General features: G+C 33.1%; 2 protein-coding genes, 2 long non-coding RNA genes, 1 other non-coding gene and 1 pseudogene across 5 annotated transcripts; 2 read left to right on the top strand and 4 right to left on the bottom strand.

The window, feature by feature from the left end:
• Positions 1-666: 666 nt before the first annotated feature.
• LOC111441915 lies at positions 667-3,885 on the top strand. The gene is made up of 3 exons (XR_002710250.1): positions 667-739; positions 851-1,276; positions 3,674-3,885. It is a non-coding gene; the product is annotated as an uncharacterized LOC111441915 (long non-coding RNA).
• LOC111441905 (polygalacturonase QRT3-like) lies at positions 1,471-3,527 on the bottom strand. The gene is made up of 3 exons (XM_023079098.1): positions 3,084-3,527; positions 2,758-2,994; positions 1,471-2,674 (listed from the first exon to the last, which is right to left on the bottom strand). The coding sequence occupies exons 1-3, from the start codon at positions 3,303-3,305 to the stop codon at positions 1,640-1,642; spliced, it is 1,494 nt and encodes a 497-aa protein (XP_022934866.1). The 5' UTR covers positions 3,306-3,527; the 3' UTR covers positions 1,471-1,639.
• A 4,686-nt stretch (positions 3,886-8,571) lies between the features above and the next one.
• LOC111441907 lies at positions 8,572-13,746 on the top strand (annotated as a pseudogene).
• A 3,013-nt stretch (positions 13,747-16,759) lies between these two features.
• Positions 16,760-16,862, bottom strand: LOC111442488. The gene has a single exon (XR_002710311.1). It is a non-coding gene; the product is annotated as a small nucleolar RNA snoR1 (small nucleolar RNA).
• Positions 16,863-19,183: 2,321 nt separating this feature from the next.
• Positions 19,184-20,167, bottom strand: LOC111441912 (50S ribosomal protein L12, chloroplastic-like). The gene has a single exon (XM_023079104.1). The coding sequence runs from the start codon at positions 19,923-19,925 to the stop codon at positions 19,353-19,355; it is 573 nt and encodes a 190-aa protein (XP_022934872.1). The 5' UTR covers positions 19,926-20,167; the 3' UTR covers positions 19,184-19,352.
• Positions 20,168-21,203: 1,036 nt separating this feature from the next.
• On the bottom strand, positions 21,204-22,453 carry LOC111441916. The gene is made up of 2 exons (XR_002710251.1): positions 22,060-22,453; positions 21,204-21,436 (listed from the first exon to the last, which is right to left on the bottom strand). It is a non-coding gene; the product is annotated as an uncharacterized LOC111441916 (long non-coding RNA).
• Positions 22,454-24,049: the final 1,596 nt, after the last annotated feature.

Raw genomic sequence — 24,049 nt, 5'->3', positions numbered from 1 at the left:
TGGTAGATAAATTCATTCGAAATAGAACTTTTCACATTTAGGACAGAAACAATAAATGAAAGAAATGAGCGTTAGGAATCAGCTAACATACGTCGCTTGGGATTAATTTGTTTGCTTCCTACATCATTAGTTGATTAATTTGTAGTTATTTATATATAAACGCGCATGTTCAAACCATTCCTTCCAGATTGACCATTACTCTAATCAATTGATTCAATTCCATTCGATTCCTGGTCGTTAGTTGTAGGATTTCGAAGTTTTATCCGACGTAATGCACGCTCCTTTGGTTGTCAATTGCACAGTTCTCCTGGTCACAACCTTGGGATAGTGAATGCCATACTTGGCTGGAGAATCATGCCTTCATATAATGAAATTGGCCCGTCCAGAAGGACTCGAGGAGCCGATTATGCCTATTTTATTACGTGAAGTTCTCAATGGGTGTTGGGAATTGCTTGGCACACACTTGAACTTGCCCCGTTTTCCAAGTTCTACCTATGAAGGAATATCAGATTAATCCCGAGGAACGAGATATGTATCAATTAAATTTATATTGGGATCGTCAAGTTCACATTTCTCTTTTACTAGCATTAATTCAGACAAAAATTCAATTTTATACTCATGCATCCTTTCTTACTTGACCATGCCCTGAATATTTGCTTTTGATGCCATGCAAGAGTATATTCGTGGAGTGAATGCCTGGAATTCCAACCTCAATGATTTGAAAAGTCAGGGTGCCCTCGTATGTAACTTTCTTTAGAAAGCAGCGGCATGCTGCCTACTTCATGCTCTGACTAATTTTGTTCTTGATTTGGATGAAGTAATGCTCTGTGTTTCAACTTTTTGCCAGCAGATTCAGGATGATGCAGGTAACGGATGTGGGAGTAAATGAAAGGCAAGAAGATAAGTAGGAGTTTGGCTTACATGCAAGAGAAGACATTAGTGGAAAAATTGGCTGTTCCAACACTACACCTAGCTGTGAGTTCTCCTTGCCTAATAAGTCAATCTTTATTTGGTATCAATCTTTATCTGCTGTGGTGGACATGTAGAATAGCACAGCTATTACACAAAATCATGTTTGCAGGGAGAAATTAATAAGTCAATCAAGTATCTGGAACAAATCTTTGGTAGTTTTCGTTTTCGATTTCGATTTCCCATCATTTTCCCATCATTTTCCCATCTAAGCCCCTATGCTATTATTTGGCTCAAGTTAAAGTTTCAAGTCGATACAGGCATGAACATAGAGTCAGCTGAGGTGAGCATGAGTGACTTTATGCAGGTATGGCCTTTTTGTGTGTGTGTTCTTTTAATTATTTCTAACTTAATATTTTGTGTCCTGTGGTTTCTTTTTAGCCAATAAATTCATGCATCTTTCTGATTTTCTCTTGAATGAAGGAAAAGGGAACCTTCATTTCATTTTTCCAGATTGAAATATAGAATTTTGTGGTATTTGTTCTTTAGGAGAAGAGGATATAATATTAAAACAACTGAAGTGCTCATTCTCAACAATAACTGAATACACTGAAGACGTTTCTTTTACTTTACTAGTATACTATACATCAATTGATGAACCAAGAAACAATGAATTAAGCTTTCATTTCGATTTTATGTGAGGCCAGAAAACTAATTAAAATAGTATGTATCACGAAGCATAGGTTGTTTGGTGTACTTGAACATGTAACGTAGCTGCTACTGCCACATTCGACTGGACAGTTACTCGGTTGTGCGATACATTAGTTAAGGCATGGTTTGGAAATACCTGAACTTGACCTTGACCCTGACCCTGACCCTGAGTCTGCTCCATCTCCAATGAGTACCCTACATTTTTTATGAGGTTACGAAATAACAATAGGCTTGAGAAATCAACCGTCCAAGTCGTTCCATTTGCCCTTGTGGATCCTCTTCCCACCGTCGTTTTAACCACCATCCCACGAACATTATTTCTATCTACCACCACTTGATCAATTCTAGTGAAGGGAGTCTTGGATTCATCCAACTCAACTATTCTCACCCCTGTATAATCTCCCGAGAACATGTTATCCACAATATTCAGTCCACTTATTACTCCCCCTATCGATTTCAGTACAACCAATGCATTCCCTAAGAAGAAGCATCCTGTTATATGCACTTGAACTGGGTCCTCCACCACCACTCCTGTGTAATCCAAGTAGCAATTCACTATCCTTGTTTGTGTAAAACCAGGTGACCCCACGTAAATTCCGATCCCACCCAATCCCCTCGCCTTGTTGTAGCAATGTACTCCCATTAACACATTAGCTTGTCCCAACACCATCACTCCAATCTCTGCCGAGTATATTACTATGTCCCTCAACACATTGTCATTTCCGATCATTTTCACTCCAATCCCTGAGAAGTCCTTTTCACCTCGGTCTCCACCCATGTTGATGTGCTGCCCAATGAATGAGTTTCTTATGTAACTTTCATGCCCACCTTCAATTACTATCCCCTCGCTCATGAAGTGTGATATGTAGCAGTTATCTACTGTAGTTCTCAGTGAGTTGACAATGGCTATCCCACCTCCTCTGAAATTGCAGTTTAACATCAAGTCCTTGAGTGTGATATATTCATACATTACAGAGGGTGACGACGACCTTAATTCTATTAGATGGCCATCACTTGGAAAAGAATCCGATGCGCGTAGTGATCCTCCATGTATCTGTCCACATGTAAACGTATTCTTAGTATATTGTATCATAGGCAGTTGAGAAGAGAGGGGGTGTAGTATCATATAATAGGTACCATGAAATTGCCAGCCGCTATGTCTGGTAAGCGCAAGGGGCGACTGATCTTGTAAGTCCCTCCATCTAGGTGAATTTGAGAACCTCCTAGGTCTAAAATGCCTTTCATCAAGTGAGCATCCGTGGGATACCGAAATGCATCAGAGATGGCTTTCTCTATCGCCTCGGTGCTGTCAGATTCCCCAGTAGGATCAGCTCCATAGGCAACCACGTGATAAACACGCGATCCCGATAGTGGCTTCATGGTTGATCATATGGTTAGACAGTTTCAATCCAATCAAAGCCAGTTCTAATGTAGAGTTTAGAAAGAGAGAGAGAGAGAATTACCGTGAGATGAGATTGAGAAGGATAAGTGTGAGAAGGAGATGCAGAAGAGAGGCCATTGTACTGATAATTGTGCAGACGAGATGGATCAAGGCGTCTCATGAAGCGATCTTCATAAGATGTGGAATATGAGCTCTCACTCACAATCACAAATTCACTGATAGTAACTGCATAAACAAAGGCTATGAAAGGCCAAGAAGTAGAAGCATAGCTTCTGGGATTCATCTCTCACACACTGATGAACTAAATGACAGTGGAATGAGATGAACTAGGAGACGACGTATATAAAGATGCATAAATTGATATTGAGGAGGGTATGAGCAATCAGCTGAGGGCGGCTGGTCTCAATTTCCAAGCGTTCAAATATAAGCTTGGAAATTGCAGTCATTGGACTGTTTTTTGTTAGGCAAAGCTAACCGTTTGTGTTTGGTTTTAATTTGATCTCTACTACATTTACATTGGAAAAATTGTTCCCATGAAGAATTTAATTAAACTAAGATGGAACTTTTAGCTGCCTGGAGAGAGAGAAAGAGGGAGGATTTAGTTATATTTTTCAAAGTTAGGTCTTAAGAATTGCTTTGCTGCTGTACCAGGTAAGGAATCTTCTTTTCTCATGCATTTTCTAGTAACCCACAGTAAGCAGGAAGCAAATAATTCAAGATTTTGACCAAGGATTTCCCATTTCTTGGTAGGTTCATGATTTCATTCACCTTAAATTCAAAATAAAACACAATATGTGTGTAACATGTGTATTGGAAAGAAAGTGGAAATTAAGAATTTGGGTAAATTTCCTTTTCACAGTTTAGTTTCCTACCTACTTTCATTTAGTAGGTTAAAATTATTCGTTTGTGTTTAGCTTCAGTTTGGGGAAGTTCTTACCAAATTATATGGATCCAAATAAGATTCTAATTTTAAGTCTAATAAAGTATAGTAATATTATAAAACTAACAGAAATGTATAAAGTTGGGATTTTGTTATTATGTCCCTGAAAATTTGAAACAAGGGAGAAGAACTTGGATGTACTTTGTTGTATACTTGGATGTTCTTTATAATTTGTAACGAATTAGTCGTTATTATGAAAATTATATAGGTAAAGTGGCTCACTTTGTGTCTAATTGAACTTTAAACTACCGAGTTCTTAGAATATGAATACTATTAAAATACAAAAGTGTAACAATTAAAATATATAGTTTCAGCACAAAATGAGACCAATTATACACAATTTTTTCTTCAAATTTTGGTAAATTTTGTTGATATGCCTTACCATCGCTCAACAACTATTAGAAGGCCATGGTTGTCTTTCTTTTTGTCAACAAGAATAAGTTTGTACAAATTAAATTAGTTTTATTATAATGTTTTGACATTTTTCGGAATGGTTTGGTTTAAAAAATAATAAAATTAATAAAACGAGTACGAAACATTAGTTTTCATGATTAAAATTTTTCACCTACCTTCAAACTTCGGTTTATCATAACCTACCATGTGGTACTTTATATAATTTATTATATCCATATAATGTTTTTTTTATTATATTTATAACGATAGATTTGGTCCTATTTTCATTCTAAGTTTTGAAACATGTAATACTTCTTAATTTTTTTTTTTAAATTTAAGGATCTTAATTAAAAAAAAATTAAAGTTTGTGGACATATTTTAAAATTCAAATGTATTTTTGAATCGCAACGAATTATAAGAATAATTATTTTTTAAAATTAAGATTATTATAGAAACTTTTAAAAATTTATATTTTTGAAAAAAAGTGACAAGCGACAATTTAACATTTTTTTTAAAATTATCTTAGTGGTCATGTTACAACTTCCCATCTGCCCTTCATTTAAAAGAAATTATTCATCTTACCTAACTTCACTGAACTATTTATTAAATTCGTATTTTCTTTGGTCTAACGAATTTAAATCCACGTGTTCAAATGGGATTCCTCTCGACTGCTTCTTTTTATGTATATTTTTTTTCATACTTGAAAAAAATTCATAAAATAATGTAAATCACTTTCAGCTAAAATTTATTGAAGTTATTAATAGATTTAATAATTTTAAAGGTGGGCATTCTACATTAAATGTAAGACAATGGTGTTTCTCCTTTTTCCTTTCCTTTTAAAATTAAAATTTTGATTATGATGTCAAAATTAAAATTAAAATTTATTGCATTAATTTAAACACGAAAACTATTAAATTTAACCTGTTTAGATGATTATAGAAAATAGAAAAAGTTCACATGCACGTGCAACTGTACATATTATGATACACACGTGAGGGTCAGTCCTTGCATGTATATGATGTGATCTATTAGGACCGTGTCCTACATGTTATGAAAACACAAAAGAGAGTCATATACTACTTTATGTATTCCACTAGGGTCGTGCTCTACATGATATGAATCTTGTATGACTTGTGTCGATAACACAAGAGCTACAAGACTATGAAGGGAGGTCATGTGTCATAAAAGTGATTTTTGAGTATTTTATGATATTTTTATTAAATTACTACTATTATATATATATATATATATATATATATATATATTATATATATATTTATTAGAATTAAGTTTGACCTTCTATTTGTTTTTTTCTTTTTAATGAATTATTTGATTATTTTCAAGTAGGGTTGGCCATCGGTGATTGGCTATATATATATATATATATATATATAATATAATATAAATATTATTTCTTTTAATTTCTCTAGCGGCCATATTTGATTTTTTTTTATTTTTCAAATCTTAATATTTTATTCAATTTTTAAATTTCCTTTTTTATATTTTAATTAGATTTTATCTTATTTATTACTTTAAATATATTTTAAGTTTTAATCATGGTATAAAATTGGACATTTAAAAGTATAATGATTAAAATAGATATTTTTTTAATAACTTTTAATTCTCTTTTATTAATTGTTTTTTTCCCTTTAAAAAATATGGAAAATCTCTTTTATTAACTAATAATAATAATTTTCTTATCCCTCTTCAAAAATGACGGCCTATTTTCGTGGTCAACTAATTCCAATTTTAATTGGACTCGTCAACATTTAAAATTCTCAATAAATATATTAGTTTACAATTCTATTATACCAAAGTCAAAATATAAATTCACGAGCCAAATTACCCTATGAATTGAAGTCACGTACGTTACTTTATCGGGGCTTCCTCTTCCTTTAAATCACAAATTCATTGTTCGGGTCAACTACATTACTTTGTCAAAATTATGAGTATTCTCACGACCCATAACCTTATTAAGTCAAACTATTCAACCCAAACCGGATTAGTTTTTTTAGTTGGGTTGAATTTTTTTGAAGACCAAAACTTTAGTTTGATTTGCAGATTGACATTTTTTTTTTGTTAAGTCAACCTAACTAACCCGAAAATAGAGTTACAACTCAACCCAACCTTATCTTACTTTTTTAAAAAAGAGTTAAGAATTTAACATTCGTAACTCGTGTTAGTGATGTGTAATGACGTTGACCCAAACTTTGATCTAAATAATTTTATCAACTCGATATAATTCGAAACACGATATGAAACTCCACCTAACCCGTTAGATGGTAGATGGTAGGGGACAAAAATAATGGGTTGGTATTGGTGTTATGGACTTCCACGTACCTAACATTTGCTTGGTGACGTTCTTTTCTTTCCCCGCGCTAATAATGACGGGGGAAATGCTTTTAGTCCAATTAAAATTAATAGTTAAAAATAAAACATTTATTGCGGTTTGATAATAATACAATTTATTTCCTATTTATAAACAATAAACACCTAAGCCAAAGTTATACGAATTAAAAGAATTAAAATATAATTTTATTATTGATATTAATTATTATTATCTATATACTTATCAAGTGGGTAACTGTGAATTTATATTTATTTATTTACGTGGTCCTTATCGACCACCTTTTTATCCTAAATCGAATGGTAAGAGAGGATGTAGATTCCGTTGATATATTCAGAGAAATCATAGCTCTCCACAATGATATGATATTGTCCACTTTGAGCATCAGTTCTCGTGGTTTTGTTTTGGGCTTTCCCAAAAAAAACCTCATATCAATGCAGATAGTTTTAAACTCATGATCTTCCACTAAATTAACCAATTTTGACTCACTTCCAATAATCTTCAACAATCTTGCCATAGAACAAAATACTCTATAAACCTCCCCTTAAGCTTATGGAGCTCTCGAATAGCCTCTCTTTAATCGAGGCTCAACTCCTCTCTCTAGAGCCCTCAAACAAAGTGCATCTTTTATTCGACATTTTAGTCACTTTTGACTACACTTTTGAGGTTCACAATTCTTTGTTCGATATTTGAGGATCCTATTGATATGACTAAATTTAGGACATGGCTCTATACCATGTTATGAATCACGACTCTTCACAGTAATCCTCAACACAGTGAATATCTTAACTTTTTTTTTAAAAAACTTGAAATATTTTAAATTTTTTAAAACAAATTTTAGATAATACTTAATTTCAAATAGTGGCAAATTTTCTAAAGTAATATTAAAAAGTTTGAATATAATATATGAGATGTGTACTTTTCGTCTATAATTTATAGTAAAAAAAATTGAATATTTTTTTATAAAATTAAAAAAGGGTTAATATTACTTTTAAAATTTCAAAATTATTTTAATAAAATATTAATCTCAAGAGATTATTTTTTAAAAGAAGTTTTAGTTGAAAGGTAGTTTTGAAACTGCCTACTTCTATTAAAAAAAAAAAAAAACTTTTATTTTTAAAAAAAAAAAATTAAAAGTTTGAAAGTATTTTTATTAATTTAGGCTTATAAATTTTATCCGCGTAAAAACGCAAGCTCATACATCAAACGCAGGTTGATAGGTGAGGAGAGAGAACATGAAAGTAGGTAGAGAGAGAAAAAAAAGACCTAATTTTTCCAACTACCCAAGATTAATTATTTAAATCAAATTGCATGGATGTAAATTTTTTAAATTTAATATTAACCCTTAAAAAATTGAGGAGTAATAATAAAAAAAAAACAATAATTTATGTGGTCGATTTCAAATATACTTCTAAAATAATAATAATAAATATAATGTTAATCCCTTAATTACCACTTATTGAAGCTTTACGAGTATATTGTCGATATAACCTATATTTTAACGATTCATCGATTCATCATTATTAAGCTATAGCGTCACCACTGCTACTAATTTATTAGATGTCCCATCAACATTTATGTCATCTTTTTAATAAATCGACAAAAATCATTGGTACGAAGCAAAAATATTGAAATAATTGTAAAATTGTAAAATATAATTTTGAAACATACTCAATTATTCAAATTGTTATTTTGGTCATTAACTAAATTTAATTTTGTACAAATCTCGATATATATATTAAATTAGGGATTTCGTGGAGTTTTTTTTAAAATAAAATTAGTTGAGGAATTGATATAAAAGTGCCACGTTTCAATTTAGAATTGAGTTTTTTAAATAAAAAATTAAATAATTTAATGTTTGTTTATTGCGGGCGTCCTGTTGTTCATTTCGGAGGAGCGGAGATTCCTGTGAAAACGTTCTTTTCGTGAGAGGGAACTAAGTCGCGAACGGATCTGAGATATAAATAATCACCACTCCTCTCTGACTCATTGCTTCCAAGATTCTGCGCGATCAGTTTCCACTCTGTTTCAACTTCAACAGATCGAAATGGGGATTGCTGGGGCGGAGGAGTGCCGGAGAGTGGAACTGGAGGAGCTCCGTCGCATCTCTGAGCGTGCCTGTATGCTTGCTGGTCGTCGGAAGAATTCTGATGAATTCCATGGAAGGAGAGTTTTGTCGAACTCCTCGAGTGACACCGACGAGGAGCCTGGCGACGAGCTCGTTTGCGTCACTAGTGGCGTCTCTCCCTTGGGCCTTGCGGTGGTGAATCAGCTCCTGCAGCGTGGATTTTCTGTTCGGATCGTTCTCGATAATCCTGGTTAGTTTTGACTTCTATTGCTGGTGATTTTCTTTTAAGAGTGAAATTGCTGCTCAGAATCGTTCGATTTTTTAGTGCTTTAGTCTTGATTTTCTCCTCTGATTTCAGCTTAATTTTTATCATTTTCCTGGTTACTTTCTCTTTACATTATCGGGAATCGTCTTTGAACTTGACGCATCTGATGCTTAGAATTGTTCGATGTTTAATGCTTAAGCTCTTGATTTCTCCTTTGTTCTAAGATTAACTTTGATTTTTTCTGGATCACTTTCTGCTTCCTTCCTCGAAAAAGAACACGTTGCATTTTCGGGAAACTTTTTGGCATCTTACGTCTCTGTTTCAGTGACCTTCATAGTCGTGATCGTTCGATTTTCGAGTGCTTAGCTATGATTTTCTTCTCTTTCCTATGCTTAACTCCATCATTGTCCAGATTACTTTTTGTTTTCTTTCTCGGTAAAAGCATATTGCATTTTCGGGAATCTACTTTGTATTTTACGCACATATTTCATTGACATTCTTACCGAGAATTGGATTTTTTTTTCGTGTTTAATTTTTTGTTTTTTCCTTCTTTGTTCTATGCTCAACTTTGATCATCTTCCGGATTACTCTGTTTTCCTTCTCGTTTTTCGTCATTAACAACCAGAACAAAAGCATATTGCATTTTCGGGAATCTTCCTATTTCACGCTTCTGTTTCAGTAACATTGGTACTGAGAATCGTTCGATTTTTTAGTCCTCAACTCTTGATTTTCTCCTATGTTCTAAGTTCTGTCCTTAAGTTTGATCATCATCCAGATTCAAAAACAAGAAAGAGTATATTGCATTTCGGGAATCTTCTTCCTACTTCACGCATCTATTTGTTTCATAATATTGATTTCGTTTCCGAATTCATATCTTTACTTAGAACCGTGTTTCCAGTTGAGATAGAAAACAAGAATAGGACTCATTTGACTTTGGTGCTGCTGCTTGAGCAGGTCGTCAACATTCAGCCACCAACAGCGGCAGCCTTGGTGTTTTTTATTCTTTGAAAGCTTTTTATTTATAACCTTTTATTTCCTTTAATTAAACATTTTCATTCGCATTTTCATAAACATTAACCATTATGATTTATTATTATTATTATTATTTTTTTATTTTTTATTTTTTTGTGAATCAACAAGAAGAAAAAAAAAAGCCTATAAAAATCATTAACCATTATTTTTGCATATAAATAATTTTTAATCGATACAAAGTTAAAAGTTGAAATTTCATTAGGCATAAAATATAATTTTATATGTAATAGATGAACGGTAATTTAAAAATTCAGACTAAACTTACAATTTAAATACAAAAAATTAATGCATTAAACTTCAGATCAAATATTATAAATTTGACTTGGTCAACTAAATATATGAATGATCTGATGTAGGAAGAGACGTTAGAAGATAATTATTGTTTTAGATTTTAATTATTGTAGATTTCTTGTTTTTGTATTTAACTTGGAACGGAAGTTTAATAAATGATGCAATTATGCTTGAAAATGTTGCAGAAGATAGAGAAAAACTGGGAGAGATGAATTCGGAAGCGGGTGGGATTAGAATCAATGACAGCAAAGTATCGACGGTGTCGGCCAACCTGACGGACTGCGATAGCTTAGCAAATGCTTTTGAAGGCTGTCGCGGTGTCTTCCATACCTCTTCTTTCATCGATCCTACTGGCCTCACTGGCTATTCGGTACGCATTTTTTTATAGCTAATATGCATCATTTTTTTAAGTTTTTAAATAATTTTTTTAGTTCTCAATTTTCAAAATATTTTATTTTCGTACTGTTGGCTCAGTAGTCTTAAATGTTTTGGAATCACGTAGCTGTCACAGTTTTATTTATTATTATTATTTTTTACAAAAACATAGGTATAAAATATTTAAACAATTAAAGTGTAAAATAGAACTAACGAGTTGGAGATTAAAAAAAATCAAATCAAATCAAATGGTTAAGTGGAAGACACGTCAACATTGTGCCTAACAGCGCGTGAAAGTCTTAATGAAGCGGTGGAAGATTAAAAACCATCCCATTGTTGCATTGTTGGATGTTTTTTTATCCGTCCACACAAACACTTCGGTATTCATTTATTGGAAGAATTGAGTTGCCTAACTAATTACATTTAATGTCGGTAGAATCATGAGTACTCTCTCCATTGGTACGAGGTCTTTTGGGAAGCCTAAATCAAAACTACGAGAGCTTATGCTCAAAGTGGACAAATATCATACCAGTGTGAAGAGTTGTGTTCGTCTAACATGATATCAGAGTCATGCCCTAAACTTAGTCATGTCAATAGAATTCTCAAATGTCGAACAAAGAACTTCAAAAGAAAAAGAAGTCAAGACTCAATTAAGGGGAGTCGTACTTTGTTCGAGGGGAGGTGCTAGATGAAAGTTCCACGTTGATTAATTTAGGGAATGATCATGGGTTTATAATGAAAGAAGACTATCTCCATTGGAATGAGGCTTTTTGGGGAAGCCCAAAGTAAGGCCATGAGAGCTTATGCTCAAAGTGGATAATATCATACCATTGTGGAGAGTCGTGTTTGTCTAACCACGAATGTATATATATATATATATATGACGATTAAATATTTTGTAATGGTATGTAATTAAGAAATTATTAATGAAGTTTAAATTCTTCTAAACATCTTTTAGTTTCCATTTTAACATAGTCTAACCTTCTCTTTCAAATGCCGCATCCTAAAAGAAAGCCATGGCTGAGGTGGAAAAGAATGTGAGTGAGAATGTTATGGAGGCATGTGCAAGAACATCCTCTGTAAGATACTGTGTTTTTACCTCTTCACTTTTGGCCTGCATATGGCGTGACGGTACACGAGCTGAGCTCCCGCCAGTCATCGACCATGATTGTTGGAGCGATCAATTGTTATGCGTCGATAAAAAAGTAAGTCTAAAGATCTAAACTTATTTACTGTTTTATTTTTCGGAACTGTTTCTAAAAACTATAATTGAATAGTATGTGAATGTTAAGCTTATAATGAATTCAAAATTATATTTACAAGCCCCTGATATTCGTTTTAAAGAGGAGTAATTTATACAAAGTGGTTAGATCTTTGTTTGTGGTGTATTTTTCCTCTTACATCTTTCTTTTAAGTGGTTAGACATTTTTGTGTCCGGATGAAAAGGGACTATTTATCTTCCTTCTTTTACTATAATATTTATAAAAAAAAAACCCATTAACTTATAAAAGTGAATTTGAACATATCACAAGAATATTGTGTGCTTTAAAAAGTGAATTTGAATACATCATTTGCATATGAGAAAATAAAGATGAACTTCAAAGAGATGTTATTATTTATTGTGCTTTATAAGTGGACCATTTATCTTTTAACTTGACGTGGAAATATTATTATGGGGTTTTGAAAAAGGCAATTTATATTTGTTGTTGTTGGAATTCAAGCTATGGTATGCTTTGGGGAAGCTAAGGGCTGAGAAGGCAGCATGGAGAATTGCAAAAGAAAGAGGTTTAAAGTTAGTCACCATTTGTTCTGCCTTGGTGACGGCTCCTGACCTCTGTAATATGAGGAATTCAACTGCAACAATTGCTTATCTCAAAGGTACTTTTTTTTTCTTGATGGTGTCATTTAGTGTTCACTTACTCAATACTTACCATTTAAATTTTAATTATATGGCATCAATATATGCTCGTGTTAATGTATTGTGATAAACTTAGAAATTTGAGTTAAAAAATGAAGTTTGAGAGATTATTTAGATGAGTTTAGTTCTTAAACTTGACTTAACGCGTTTGTCAGGAAGAAGTTTTTACATCCTTATAAAAAAAATGTTTCGTTTTTCTCCCCAACCGATATGAGATCTCACAATCCACACCCCCCCCTTTAAGACCCAGCGTTCTCGTTGGCACTAGTTCCCTTCTCCAATCGATATGAACCCCCCAAATCCACCCTTTTCCAGTCCCAATGTCCTTGCTATCACATTGCCTCTTGTCCACCTCCTTTGGGGCTTAGCCTTCTCACTTGCATATCGTCCGGTGTCTGGCTCTGATATCATTTGTAATAGCTTCAAGCCCACTGCTAGCAGATATTGTTCTCTTTGGACATTATGTTTCGAATTTTCTCTCAAGGTTTTAAAACATCTATGTTAGAGAGAGGTTTCCACACCGTTATAAATAATGTTTCATGCTCCTTTCAATTGACGTGCGATCTCAGAGTATTATTTTCAATAATCGTGAATTTTATTTAAGTTTTTGATCTTTCTCACTTCTAATTGATATCAGGAGCACATGAGATGTACGAGCAAGGGCTATTAGCGACCGTAAGCATGCAAAGATTGGCGGAGGCCCATGTGAATGTGTACGAGGCAATGGGAGAAAACGAGGCACACGGAAGGTACATTTGTTTTGATCAAATAATCAAAACACAGGCTGAGGCCGAGGCTTTGGCAAGGGAAATATGTGTGCCCGTGAGCAAAATTTGCGAATCCCAAGAAGCATCAACAAGCACTTCTAGTAAGTTTCAGTTATCAAACAAAAGGCTTTTCAATCTCACCTCTTCAAGAGCTCCTACTCGCTGTCATTCTCTGACGCATTTCCCTATTTAAGACAAAGGTAGCAGCACAAAGTTGAGTACAGTAGAGGTAAAAAGCTGAATAATCTATCTATGGGGTAGATGGTTAATTATTGTACCACAGTTATGAAATAAATATTTAAAAATTTAAAGAAAAAATTTATGGTTCTTAGTCCTTTTTGTTTTTTTTTTAAATTTGATTCTAAATCTTTTAAAAGGTTCTACCTAGACAACGAGATCACAATTAACCTCCCTTTTCACACCATAAATTTCAGGAGACGTCACAATGACTACTTCGATTTCGTTTGAAAAGAAATGCTTAATATGTATATGTTCATACTACTATTCTACGAGAATTAGTCCTCTGTTTAGTGTGAAGCATACACGTCCTTTATCTTAAATTATATTTCTTTTATTTTGTTATTTTATTATTTTTAATTTATTTACTTAATTTCTTTTATATATATATATATATATATTTAAGAATACCTTAATATTTTATACTATTTTAAAACTATCTAAATACCTTAATATTTTATTCTATACTATTTGAAAAGATCTAAATACCTTAATATTTCATACTATTTTAAAATAAAATAAACTAAATATATAGTTTATTATATAATACAAACAAATATAGTTCAAAATTATGATTTATATATACATTTAAGTTATTTTAAAATATAAATGATTTATATATACATTTAAGTTATTTTAAAATAAATAAATGCTTATATGGTGTTGAATGTTCATAAATCATATATATGTTTTAAATTCTTATGTATTTAAATAGGATAAATTTATTAATTATAATTTATACATATATTCAAATTATTTAAAATAAATATCATAAATGCTTATATAGTGTTCAATCTCCATAAATTATATATATAATCTAAATTCTAATGTATTTAAGTTATAGAATAGATTTATTAATTAGAATTTATAATTACATTTAAATTATTTTAAAATAGATGCATAGTATTCAATGTTTATTCTAATGTATGTTGCAATATTATTATATCACAATTTATATATATTTTTAATTTTCTAATAGTTTAAAACTCTTTTAGAATTTATTTTTCTATTAGTTTAGTTGAAAAGAGGGTGGTTGTGAAAATGAAAAGTTTATGTTACATTTTTTTTTTTTAAATAATTATAAATTGATGTGTAAGTTTTAATATATTTTATTAGAGAACTGTCCAAAAATAGAAGGTTGAACCCGTTGGCCAAAAATAGGAAGTTGAACCACGGGCAAAAATAGATGGTTGACGCCTAGAATTTTGCGATTAGGACTACACAGAGGAGAAGAAAGACCCATCCAACTCAAATTATAGGGGTTGGGTTGGGTTAATTTGTTTGAACATGAACAACCTGAACACAGCCCAATTGAATTATTGGGATGGATTTGGTTAATTTTTCTAAATTCTAGATTCATTTTGGTTTCCATTTCATTGGATAAAACTTCAAGTCAAGGTGACTTAGGCAATGCTGATAATCCCCCAAACAGGTTCAAATCTAGCTTTGGACAATATTTTATAAACTTGTTTTTATTATCTTAAATTATATTGTTTATAATATAATAAATTAAGAATGACTACAATTATTTTATACAATTTTAAAATACATTATCTATCTATAATATGAATAAACTAAAAAATAATTTTCATAAATTTTATCTTAAATATTCCCATGTTGGTTCATTTTAAAATCAAAATCCTTAAAAGGAACACTTATTTATATACTAAGTACAATAATTTTAGGCATGGATGGCTAGTTTATTAACAAATATTAATGGTTTAGAAAGTATGGTTGGCTCAATTAAAAAATGGTGGTAATAAATCAATTTGCTACCACACAAATCATAAGATTAGTAACTCAAAACATTTTGAAACAAGAAAAGCATCTCGATGTAGAATCGAACTAAAAGAAAACAAATGACAAATCAATTTGAAAAGTATTCGTAATGACAAATCAATGTAAACTAAAAGAAAACAAATCACAAGATTTGTAACTCAAAAATATCAAAGAAAACAAATCATAAGATTTGTAACTCAAAAATGTCCAAGAAAACAAATCATAAGATTTGTAACTCAAAAATGTCCAAGAAAACAAATCATAAGATTTGTAACTCAAAAATGTCCAAGATACTTTTAAAACAAAATTTGTGAATATAAGAAGGATCGATAGTCACGACAAATCAAAGTTGAAACGAACTAAAAGAGAACAAAACAAGATTTGTAACTACGACAATGTCCCAGAGTACATTTGAAACAAGATTTGTGAATATGAGAAGTATCGATCATAATGTTAAATCAATATAGAATCGAACTAAAAAAGAACAAGTCATAAGATTTGTAACTCAAAAATGTCCAAAGAGTTCCTTTGAAAAAAAAGATTTGTGAATATTTGAAGTATCGATCCTAATGAATAATCGATGTAGAATCTAACCAAAAAAGAACAAATCATAAAATTTGTAACTCAAAAATGTCAAATAGTACTTTTGAAACAAGACTTGCAAATCTGAGAAGTATCGATCATCATGACAAATTGATAAATCGATTTAGAATCAAACTATAAGAGAACTAATCATAAGATCTGTAACTCGATAGTGTCCAAGACTACTTTTGAAACAAGATTTGTGAATATGAGAAGTATCGATCGTATTAACAAATCAAAGCAGAATCGAACTACAAGAGAACAAATCATAAAATTTGTAACAAAAAAAATGTCCAAGAGTACTGTTGAAACAAGATTTATGAATATGAAAAAGTATCAACCATAATAATCATAATGATCATAATGACAAATTGAAGTAGAATCAGACTAAAAGAGTAGAACAAATCACAAGATTTGTAACTCGAAAATGTCCCGAGTATTTTTAAAACAGATTTGTGAATATGAAAGGTATCAAACATAATGATCGATGTAGAATGACAAGTCTTTCAAAAGATTAATTTAGCATCAATCATAATCCATTTTTCGCAAGAAGTTAAAATGTTTGGTGGCGAACGAGAAAGCCACTGGAGAATAGCAGCTACGAGTCGACGACAGAATAGATGAAAACTCTTTTACATTCAAGATACGACATCAGTCAGAGAAGCAAAAAAATCGAACAAATCTAAAGACGATTTAAAATTGAAAAGAAAAACAACAGAGAAGCTTCGGTAAACAGAAAAAATGGCTCAGAGAGTTGCTGAATCTGCTCAATGAAAAGCGATCTTTTTCAGAACGCACTTCTCATACAAGAGGTGTCAGAAATAAAGAGCAATAATCATCCTCGCCGTAATAACAGAAAAACTTGAAAATCGAACGAAAAGATTAAGAAAAACAACGTTCACCGGAGAACTGCGGCTCTACGAATTAGGGTTTCGGAATTCCCATTTGATACAACGCGGAAGAGAGGACTCCTCTTGGCATTTTATATCTTACCATTTGGGCCTTTTCACTCGGGCCCGATGTGGACCTCTATGTTCTAAAAGCCCATTATATTGGGCTGATGATGGCCCAAACCATCCTTATTACAGGAATATATTTTATACCTCGACAATCCTAAACATAGATACTCTTTCCAATAGAGCCTCATCATTTTGTTATTTGAAGCTTCAACAATGGTGAAGAATTGTTCATACTCGTTCTGATCCTCTCTCAGCATTTAGCATTGAACAATGTCAAGGATTACTGGCCTCTACTTGGGTTCTCTGTGTTCTAATGCTGCTCCTACATTTTGAGCATTGGATCCTTCATTCGGGTGCATTCGAGATTCTTTAAGATTTCATAGCACTCGAGATTCTTCCAGATTTTTCGATATGACTGTTTCTCTGCCTAATCGTTCATGAATTGTTATGGATTTTATTGGTGATATTCATCTCACGGTGACGACTCATCATTCTCTATAATGTGATGTCCATTCCATCGTTTTGCTTTAATCTCATCTCTATCCGGCATGAACTAGAAGTTGGCCTAATGATGTGGTGTTTGTTCCATGATTTCGCTTCAATCTCATTTCCATCATAGCATGTGTTAGATGAACACGATTCTTCACAATAATATGATATTGTCCACTTTGAGCATAAGCTCTCATGGCTTTGCTTTGGGCTTTCCCCAAAAGGTCTTATACCCATGAGTATTTCCTAAATTAGGACAAGAGTATGATCATGGGAATGAGGCCTTTTCGGGAAACTCAAAGCAAAGTCATGAGAGCTTTTATGCTCGAAGTGGACACTATCATACCATTGTAGAGAGTCGCGTTCATCTAACATGATTTTAGAGTCATGCCCTAAACTTAGCTATGTCAATAGAGTCCTCAAATGTCGAACAAAGGACTCCAAAAGAAAAAGGAGTCGAGGCTCTTCGAAGGCATAGTAAAAAATGACTAAGACTCCAAAAGAAAAAGAGTCGAGCCTCGATTAAGGGGAGGCGTACTTTGTTCGAGAGGAGATGTTAGATGAAAGTCCTACATTGGCTAATTTAGGGAATGATCATGGGTTTATAATCAAATAATACTATTTCCATTGGCACGAAGCCTTTTGGAGAAGCCCAAAACAAAGTCATGAGAGCTTATGCTCAAAGTAGACAATATCATACCATTGTTGAGGATCATGTTCATCTAACAGCCTGAACTACAAATTTACTGAATAATGTGAACATTGAATAATGTGATGTTCGTTCCATCATTTTGCTTCAATCTCATCTTCATCAGGGCCGGAACTATAAATTTACCGAGTAATGTGATGTTCGTTCCAGTATTTCGCTTCACTCTCCTATCCATGAGGGCATGAACCAAAAATTACCTAATAATGTTGAGTTCATTCCATCATTTCACTTCAATCTCATCTCCATCAGGCCCTGACCTAGAAATTTACCTATTGAGGTCCGATTGGATGGTGATTTTCATGTCTCCTTCAGGAAGAGTTCTCTTGGATGATTGGGAAAACTAAGACTTGGCTTTCTACTTTGTTTCTTGTAGGACTTGACATGCTTGTCTTGGCCACTCCTCAAATAATAATCTTCTTGCTTGCTATAAGGGATGCTCTTTGTTTTGATTCCGCTAAGAAATCTCTACACCTTGTTTAGTGTCCTTGGGCTAAACAGAATAGACTATCTTTTACATCACACAAGCATGTTGGGGCCATATCAAACTTATACTCATGCTGCTTATCTTTTCTGTTTCAACACTTGTAGGGTTATTGAGACACAGTTTGGGATTCCATCAAACAATTTCGTTTTGATGCACTAGAGTTGTCATTTTTCAATCTAAAGGTGTTATTCATCAGCTTTCGTGTGTTGGACAGCCTGAACAAAACTGAACAACACTCCATGGTTGAACACAAGATTCAACATATCCTAAATATTCCTTGTTCAGGGAACCTAAGAAATTTTGAAATTTTGGGAAGAATGTGTACCGCCCACTGCCGATTTCTTGATAAATCATACTCCTCTTCCCATTTTATAAGGCTTAGCTTTGATAAAATTGTATTCATCAATTAACAATTGAACAGAACATACCCCAACTCTAATTTCAATAGAACGCCTAAGCTAAACTTCTTGTTGGCATTTTAACAAACACATTATATGCAAGAAAGAGCAACAGGACAGAACACAGCTAGAGCAATGGCGAGTTGAGCACACAAAAATTCAGGAGCAATAAGGCATTCATGAACAGAATATCAACTAAATTTTTCAATAGTTAACGACAAAAAATAACCCCATTTCTAATTCGACTAGAATGCCTACATTGTAAACCTTAAAAATTGAAGAAACTAACCAGCCAAATCAAACGATAGCAATCTTTGCGCCAGCCTCTTCAAGCTGCTTCTTCGCATCCTCCGCCTCTTCCTTCGATATTCCTTCTTTAAACTTCTTCGGCAAACCTTCAATCAGCTCCTTCGCTTCCTTCAACGCCAAGCTCGTCAAAGCCCTAACAGCCTTAATCACCGAAATCCTCGCATTACTCGGCACTTCCTCAATAACAACATCGAACTCCGTCTTCTCCTCAACGGCAGCCGCATCGTCACCTCCGGCAGCTGCGCCAGGAGCAACGACGACGGCGGCAGGCGCGAAAGCGGCGGCGGAAACACCAAGTTTCTCTTGGAGGTAATCAACTAGAGTACGAGCCTCTTCGAGAGTCAACTTGGAGATGACATCGCCGATTTCTGTAACTTTCTCCGGCACAGCGGCGGCAGAGAGTGGGCGGCAATGAACAAAGCGAAGAGAGAGATTGGTGGAGGAGAAAGAGAATGGAAATTGGATTGAAGTGGATCTGAGGGAATGGGAGAAATTTGATGGATAAGAGGATGAAGAACAAGAAGGGAATCGGAGCGAAGCGGTGGAGAGAGCGGAAGACATCTCTGTAGAGAGCGAGATCAAATAATTTGGAGAAGAAGATAGGATAGAGGTACAGTACTGCGATCGCCAGAAATGAAAGGATAAATTTGAATTCTATTTTGGACGAAATTACCCTTGATGCCTTCTCCAGAAGAGTGTTTATGTAAGGGGTATTGTTGGTATAACAAATAGCCTGGAAAGTTTTTGTTTAATTAAATTTTAAATAGAGAAAAAGGGCATTTGTAGAATCGAACTCGGGACCATTATATTACTTAAATTATTACAAATCGGCCCAAAATTGAAGTGGGCCCATTTGGGGCCCAAGTTCGAGACCCAAAATCTTTTACCAATAAAATCAAAATTAATATAAATACTTTTAAAAAAAATCTAAAAAATACTCTAGGGAATACAATAGATAGGTATTAACATATCAACCATACGATTGATCAACGACCACTTTACCGACGGCGTTTTTGTTATTTCGTTATAGGAGGGTTTCAAATGAAATAAGGATACGAGAAAGCACATGGATAGTACCAAAACCCTTGTGCCCTGATCCCTTGGTCTATTAGTGAACTATCTCTTTCGGGATTGTGAAAAATGTTGCTACTAAAATGGATCTGCTATAGCTACTCATCTCAATCAAATGAAATTGTGGGTTTGGGAGATTAGAATAGCGTCTTCGTTTTAATATTTTTTTTAATGATGATGTTTTTTGAAGCACAACTGATCGTATAACGTCGAAAACGTGCATTTAAGCAAAAGGGTTCAAACAAAACACTCCCATCCCTAATTTTTAACTTCTTGACTTGTAAGCAAAACCCATTAAAAATTGTTGAATGAAACCAAACCTAAACTCCTAATTTTTCTACCAAACGGCTTTGAAAAAATATGAATGGGCGAAAGAATATGGAATTCAATGCGTTGCCTCCAAATAGATCCATAAAATTTTTGGAAATTTTAAAAATTAAAAAAAAAAATTTAAATTCTTCCATTATCCACCCGTTAAATATTTAATCAAGATATGATCGATCTCGAAACTGTTTAGAGTCAACCAAAGTCTGATACAGTAAAGGAAAGATCATAAATATATAAACTAGAGACAATATCTTCATTGATACGAGATTTTTTTAGTAAAGTCAAAAGGTAAGGTTTGACCCAATAACCCGACTAACCCAAATCATAAAAGTTAGATTAGGTTAGATTTTTCGGAGTTTGGGTTGGGTTGAATTTTTGAAGAATTGAAAAAAAAAATGGGTCAACTCGACCAACCAAACTCTACCCCTACTTTTTAGATTATTATAAATTTTAAGAATATTTGACATTTGAATCTGATTTTGATGATGGGTTGTGACCGGTAAATATTTGATATTTTAGTTATTAATGTAACTTATATGATCGATAAGTAGAATTTTTTAAATAATTATAAAAAAATAAACCGACAACCCAACCCAACTCGAAAATAGAGGGTTGATTAGGTTGAGCTGTGAATTCTATTTAGGTTGCTTGGGTCACTTATCCAAACCGTGTACCTGTAAAATTGACCATTCAATAAAAATTAATCAAACATTTAACATTTTAATTATTGATATATTTATTAATTAGTTGAGTTATACTTCAACCGACAAAATTAGGACGCCCTTATAAGTATTATGGGATGAGGCATGGTCCCATACATGATTTTGAATATCCATTAAAAATGTATGTCCATAGGTAGGATGGGGTTTCCATTTTAGTCATGGCAAATTGATTGGACTTTCAAATCTTTTTAATTTTATAACTATATAAAATTTTAAAACACCCTCTTTCCAATATATATAAACATAAATATTTTTTAAAAAAATACAATTTTAATTCTATATTATTACTCTTAAATTTAGACTCATCCATAAAATTTAAATAATAATTATAATTATAATTATTTATTTTTTTATAAAAAAAAAACAATTATATATATATATATATACATATATAACTCTGCATAGGGCTCGAACTTTGGGGTTAGTCTCCAGAGGGATTCGCCCTGTACTATAGTATGCTAAATTTGACGGTTGATGATGATTTTAGTTCGAAAACTACATGAGTTGACTTTATTCTCCATCAGTACTATTCGAGTTTCCGAAAATCGAGAGAAGAAAGAAAGAAGAATACTTACCAGATAAAGAGCTGTGCATTGGTTTCAAAGTGTTCGTTCGACACTCTTCGATAGTACATAACTGAGATTAAAAAAGTGGTGTGAAACAATTTTGTCTAAAAAGTTTTTTTTTCTACTTTAATAATGGAGTGAGAATGGTCTATTTATAAGAAAAGAACGCATCATTACCTTGTTAGATTCATGGACTTAGATATCGGCCTCGCTCGATCCAATTTGTGGGTATAGGTTGTCTATTGATAGTAACAAGTCAATGAAAGTGCGCCTACCATGGCCGAAAATTGGTCTCCTAAGTTACACGACACAAGGACGAACTCTTACCTACCAGGACGAGTAGGTACATTCATTCGTCCATTAAAGTCGAGATAGAAGTCAATAGCCAACCGCCCTTGATGAAGGAAGCTAATCAAGGCATGCATACTACTCTGTTGTGTGTGCCTTTATAATTGCAAAGGGAGAATCGTGTTAGGTTAAGCTGTCGAGTTGCTCTTGACGCATGGCATTGAAAGAAAAAAAATTCAACGACGAAACTTGTAGCGATAAAATAGAAATTTTGTTGCTATAAACTAGCATGGATAAAAACATTTGTTACGAACAAAAGTTGACAGTAAAAACATTAGCTATACTTATAAAACTAGCTACGAGATTTTAAATCTATGAAGATCAAGCTTGCACGATCCTCTTCATTGACTCGCTTAAAACTTGAAAACAAATACCCGTGACCGAGCATAGACTTGCTCCAAGCTAAACATGATTAGCTTTAAAGTTTCTATCATTAAACCACGGAACACAAAAATGTATCTTAACAAAAGTAGTAAATATAATTTTTTTTTTAAAAGTATTTCTTAACCATCATATCCTCGGGATCACTCTGATTTGCATATAGTCTCGATTTATTCACATACCCCTATTTTACTCGAGCATGGCAAAATTTTTTCTAGAAAAAATTTAAGGAGGTCCCGAATATAAGATTGCTCAAGTCAAACATGGTTAAAATTCGAAGTTCCAATGATTAAGCAAGTGCATTTTACTCCTATAGCTTTTAAATTTTTCTCCATATCCTCAAATTGGTGAGCGGTCTCAGCTCATTCACGCACCCGTCCTTTACTCGGATATAACTTATTTTTGTAACGTTAACGCAATCAATCTCGAACCAGAAGCTCGATGCGTCAAATCTCTCGAAAGTTGTATCTCTTGCTTCGTACGTTTCTAACGGTCTCGAAGAAAAAGAATCGGAGAAGGTAAGCTTATATGGTTATTTTAAATGTCACATGGGAGAGTTATTCAAATCTCACATGGGATGGCAATTGAATTAAATATTTGATTTTAAGCACAAAGAACATGTGATAAAAAAGGAAAATGAGTGGCTCATAACAAAATATGTCCATTTGTTTTCAATAACTTTCTTATGAAAGATAATGCATGAAACAACAAACTTCTCATTTAGGGTTTCTTTGAATAACAAGTTGGATGCTAAAGTTGATGAGTTTGGTACTCTCTCTATATTGCAACCTCCCATTATTATCCTTTCTGCCTAACTTTTTCTACCTAATGTTTTCTCATCTTTTATATATATATCTATCTATATATTTTCTCGTTCTTTAAGTTTTAGGTCGGGCGGTGATGATTCAGCATGATATCATAGTGAGAAATCGTTCGGGTTCAAATTCTTGCAATTTCATGTTTATTTGGACATTTTGTAACACAAATTAATTTCGTAATCGACCCGTAAGTTTAAACTTCTGGGTTTAAGAACGATTTAACTATTGTGAAAGAATTCGTTCGTGAGATCCCACATCGGTTGGAACGGAGAACGAAACATTCTTTAGAAGGGTGTGAAAATCTCTCCCTAGCAGACTCGTTTTAAAAACTTTGAGAAGAAGCCCAAATAGAACCATATCGATTAGTAGTGGGCTTTAAATTCAAATTAATTTCGTAATCGACCCTGTACGTATTTCTGGGTAAGAATTCGTCTGTGAGATCTCACATCGGT

The sequence above is a fragment of the Cucurbita moschata genome, unplaced genomic scaffold (genome assembly GCF_002738365.1).
Source record: "Cucurbita moschata cultivar Rifu unplaced genomic scaffold, Cmos_1.0 Cmo_Scf00004, whole genome shotgun sequence".
NCBI classification, from domain to species: domain Eukaryota; kingdom Viridiplantae; phylum Streptophyta; class Magnoliopsida; order Cucurbitales; family Cucurbitaceae; genus Cucurbita; species Cucurbita moschata.
This window is presented reverse-complemented; position numbering and strand designations above follow the sequence as displayed.

Bases quoted from the DNA above. Each gene is read 5' to 3' on its own strand.
- LOC111441905 (XM_023079098.1), bottom strand. From the start codon at position 3,305: ATGAATCCCAGAAGCTATGCTTCTACTTCTTGGCCTTTCATAGCCTTT. The intron at 2,995-3,083 runs GTAATTCTCTCT...TCAACCATGAAG, and splicing joins CTTCTCAATCTCATCTCACG to CCACTATCGGGATCGCGTGT. The intron at 2,675-2,757 runs GTACCTATTATA...ACATGTGGACAG, and splicing joins TAGCGGCTGGCAATTTCATG to ATACATGGAGGATCACTACG.
- LOC111441912 (XM_023079104.1), bottom strand. From the start codon at position 19,925: ATGTCTTCCGCTCTCTCCACCGCTTCGCTCCGATTCCCTTCTTGTTCT.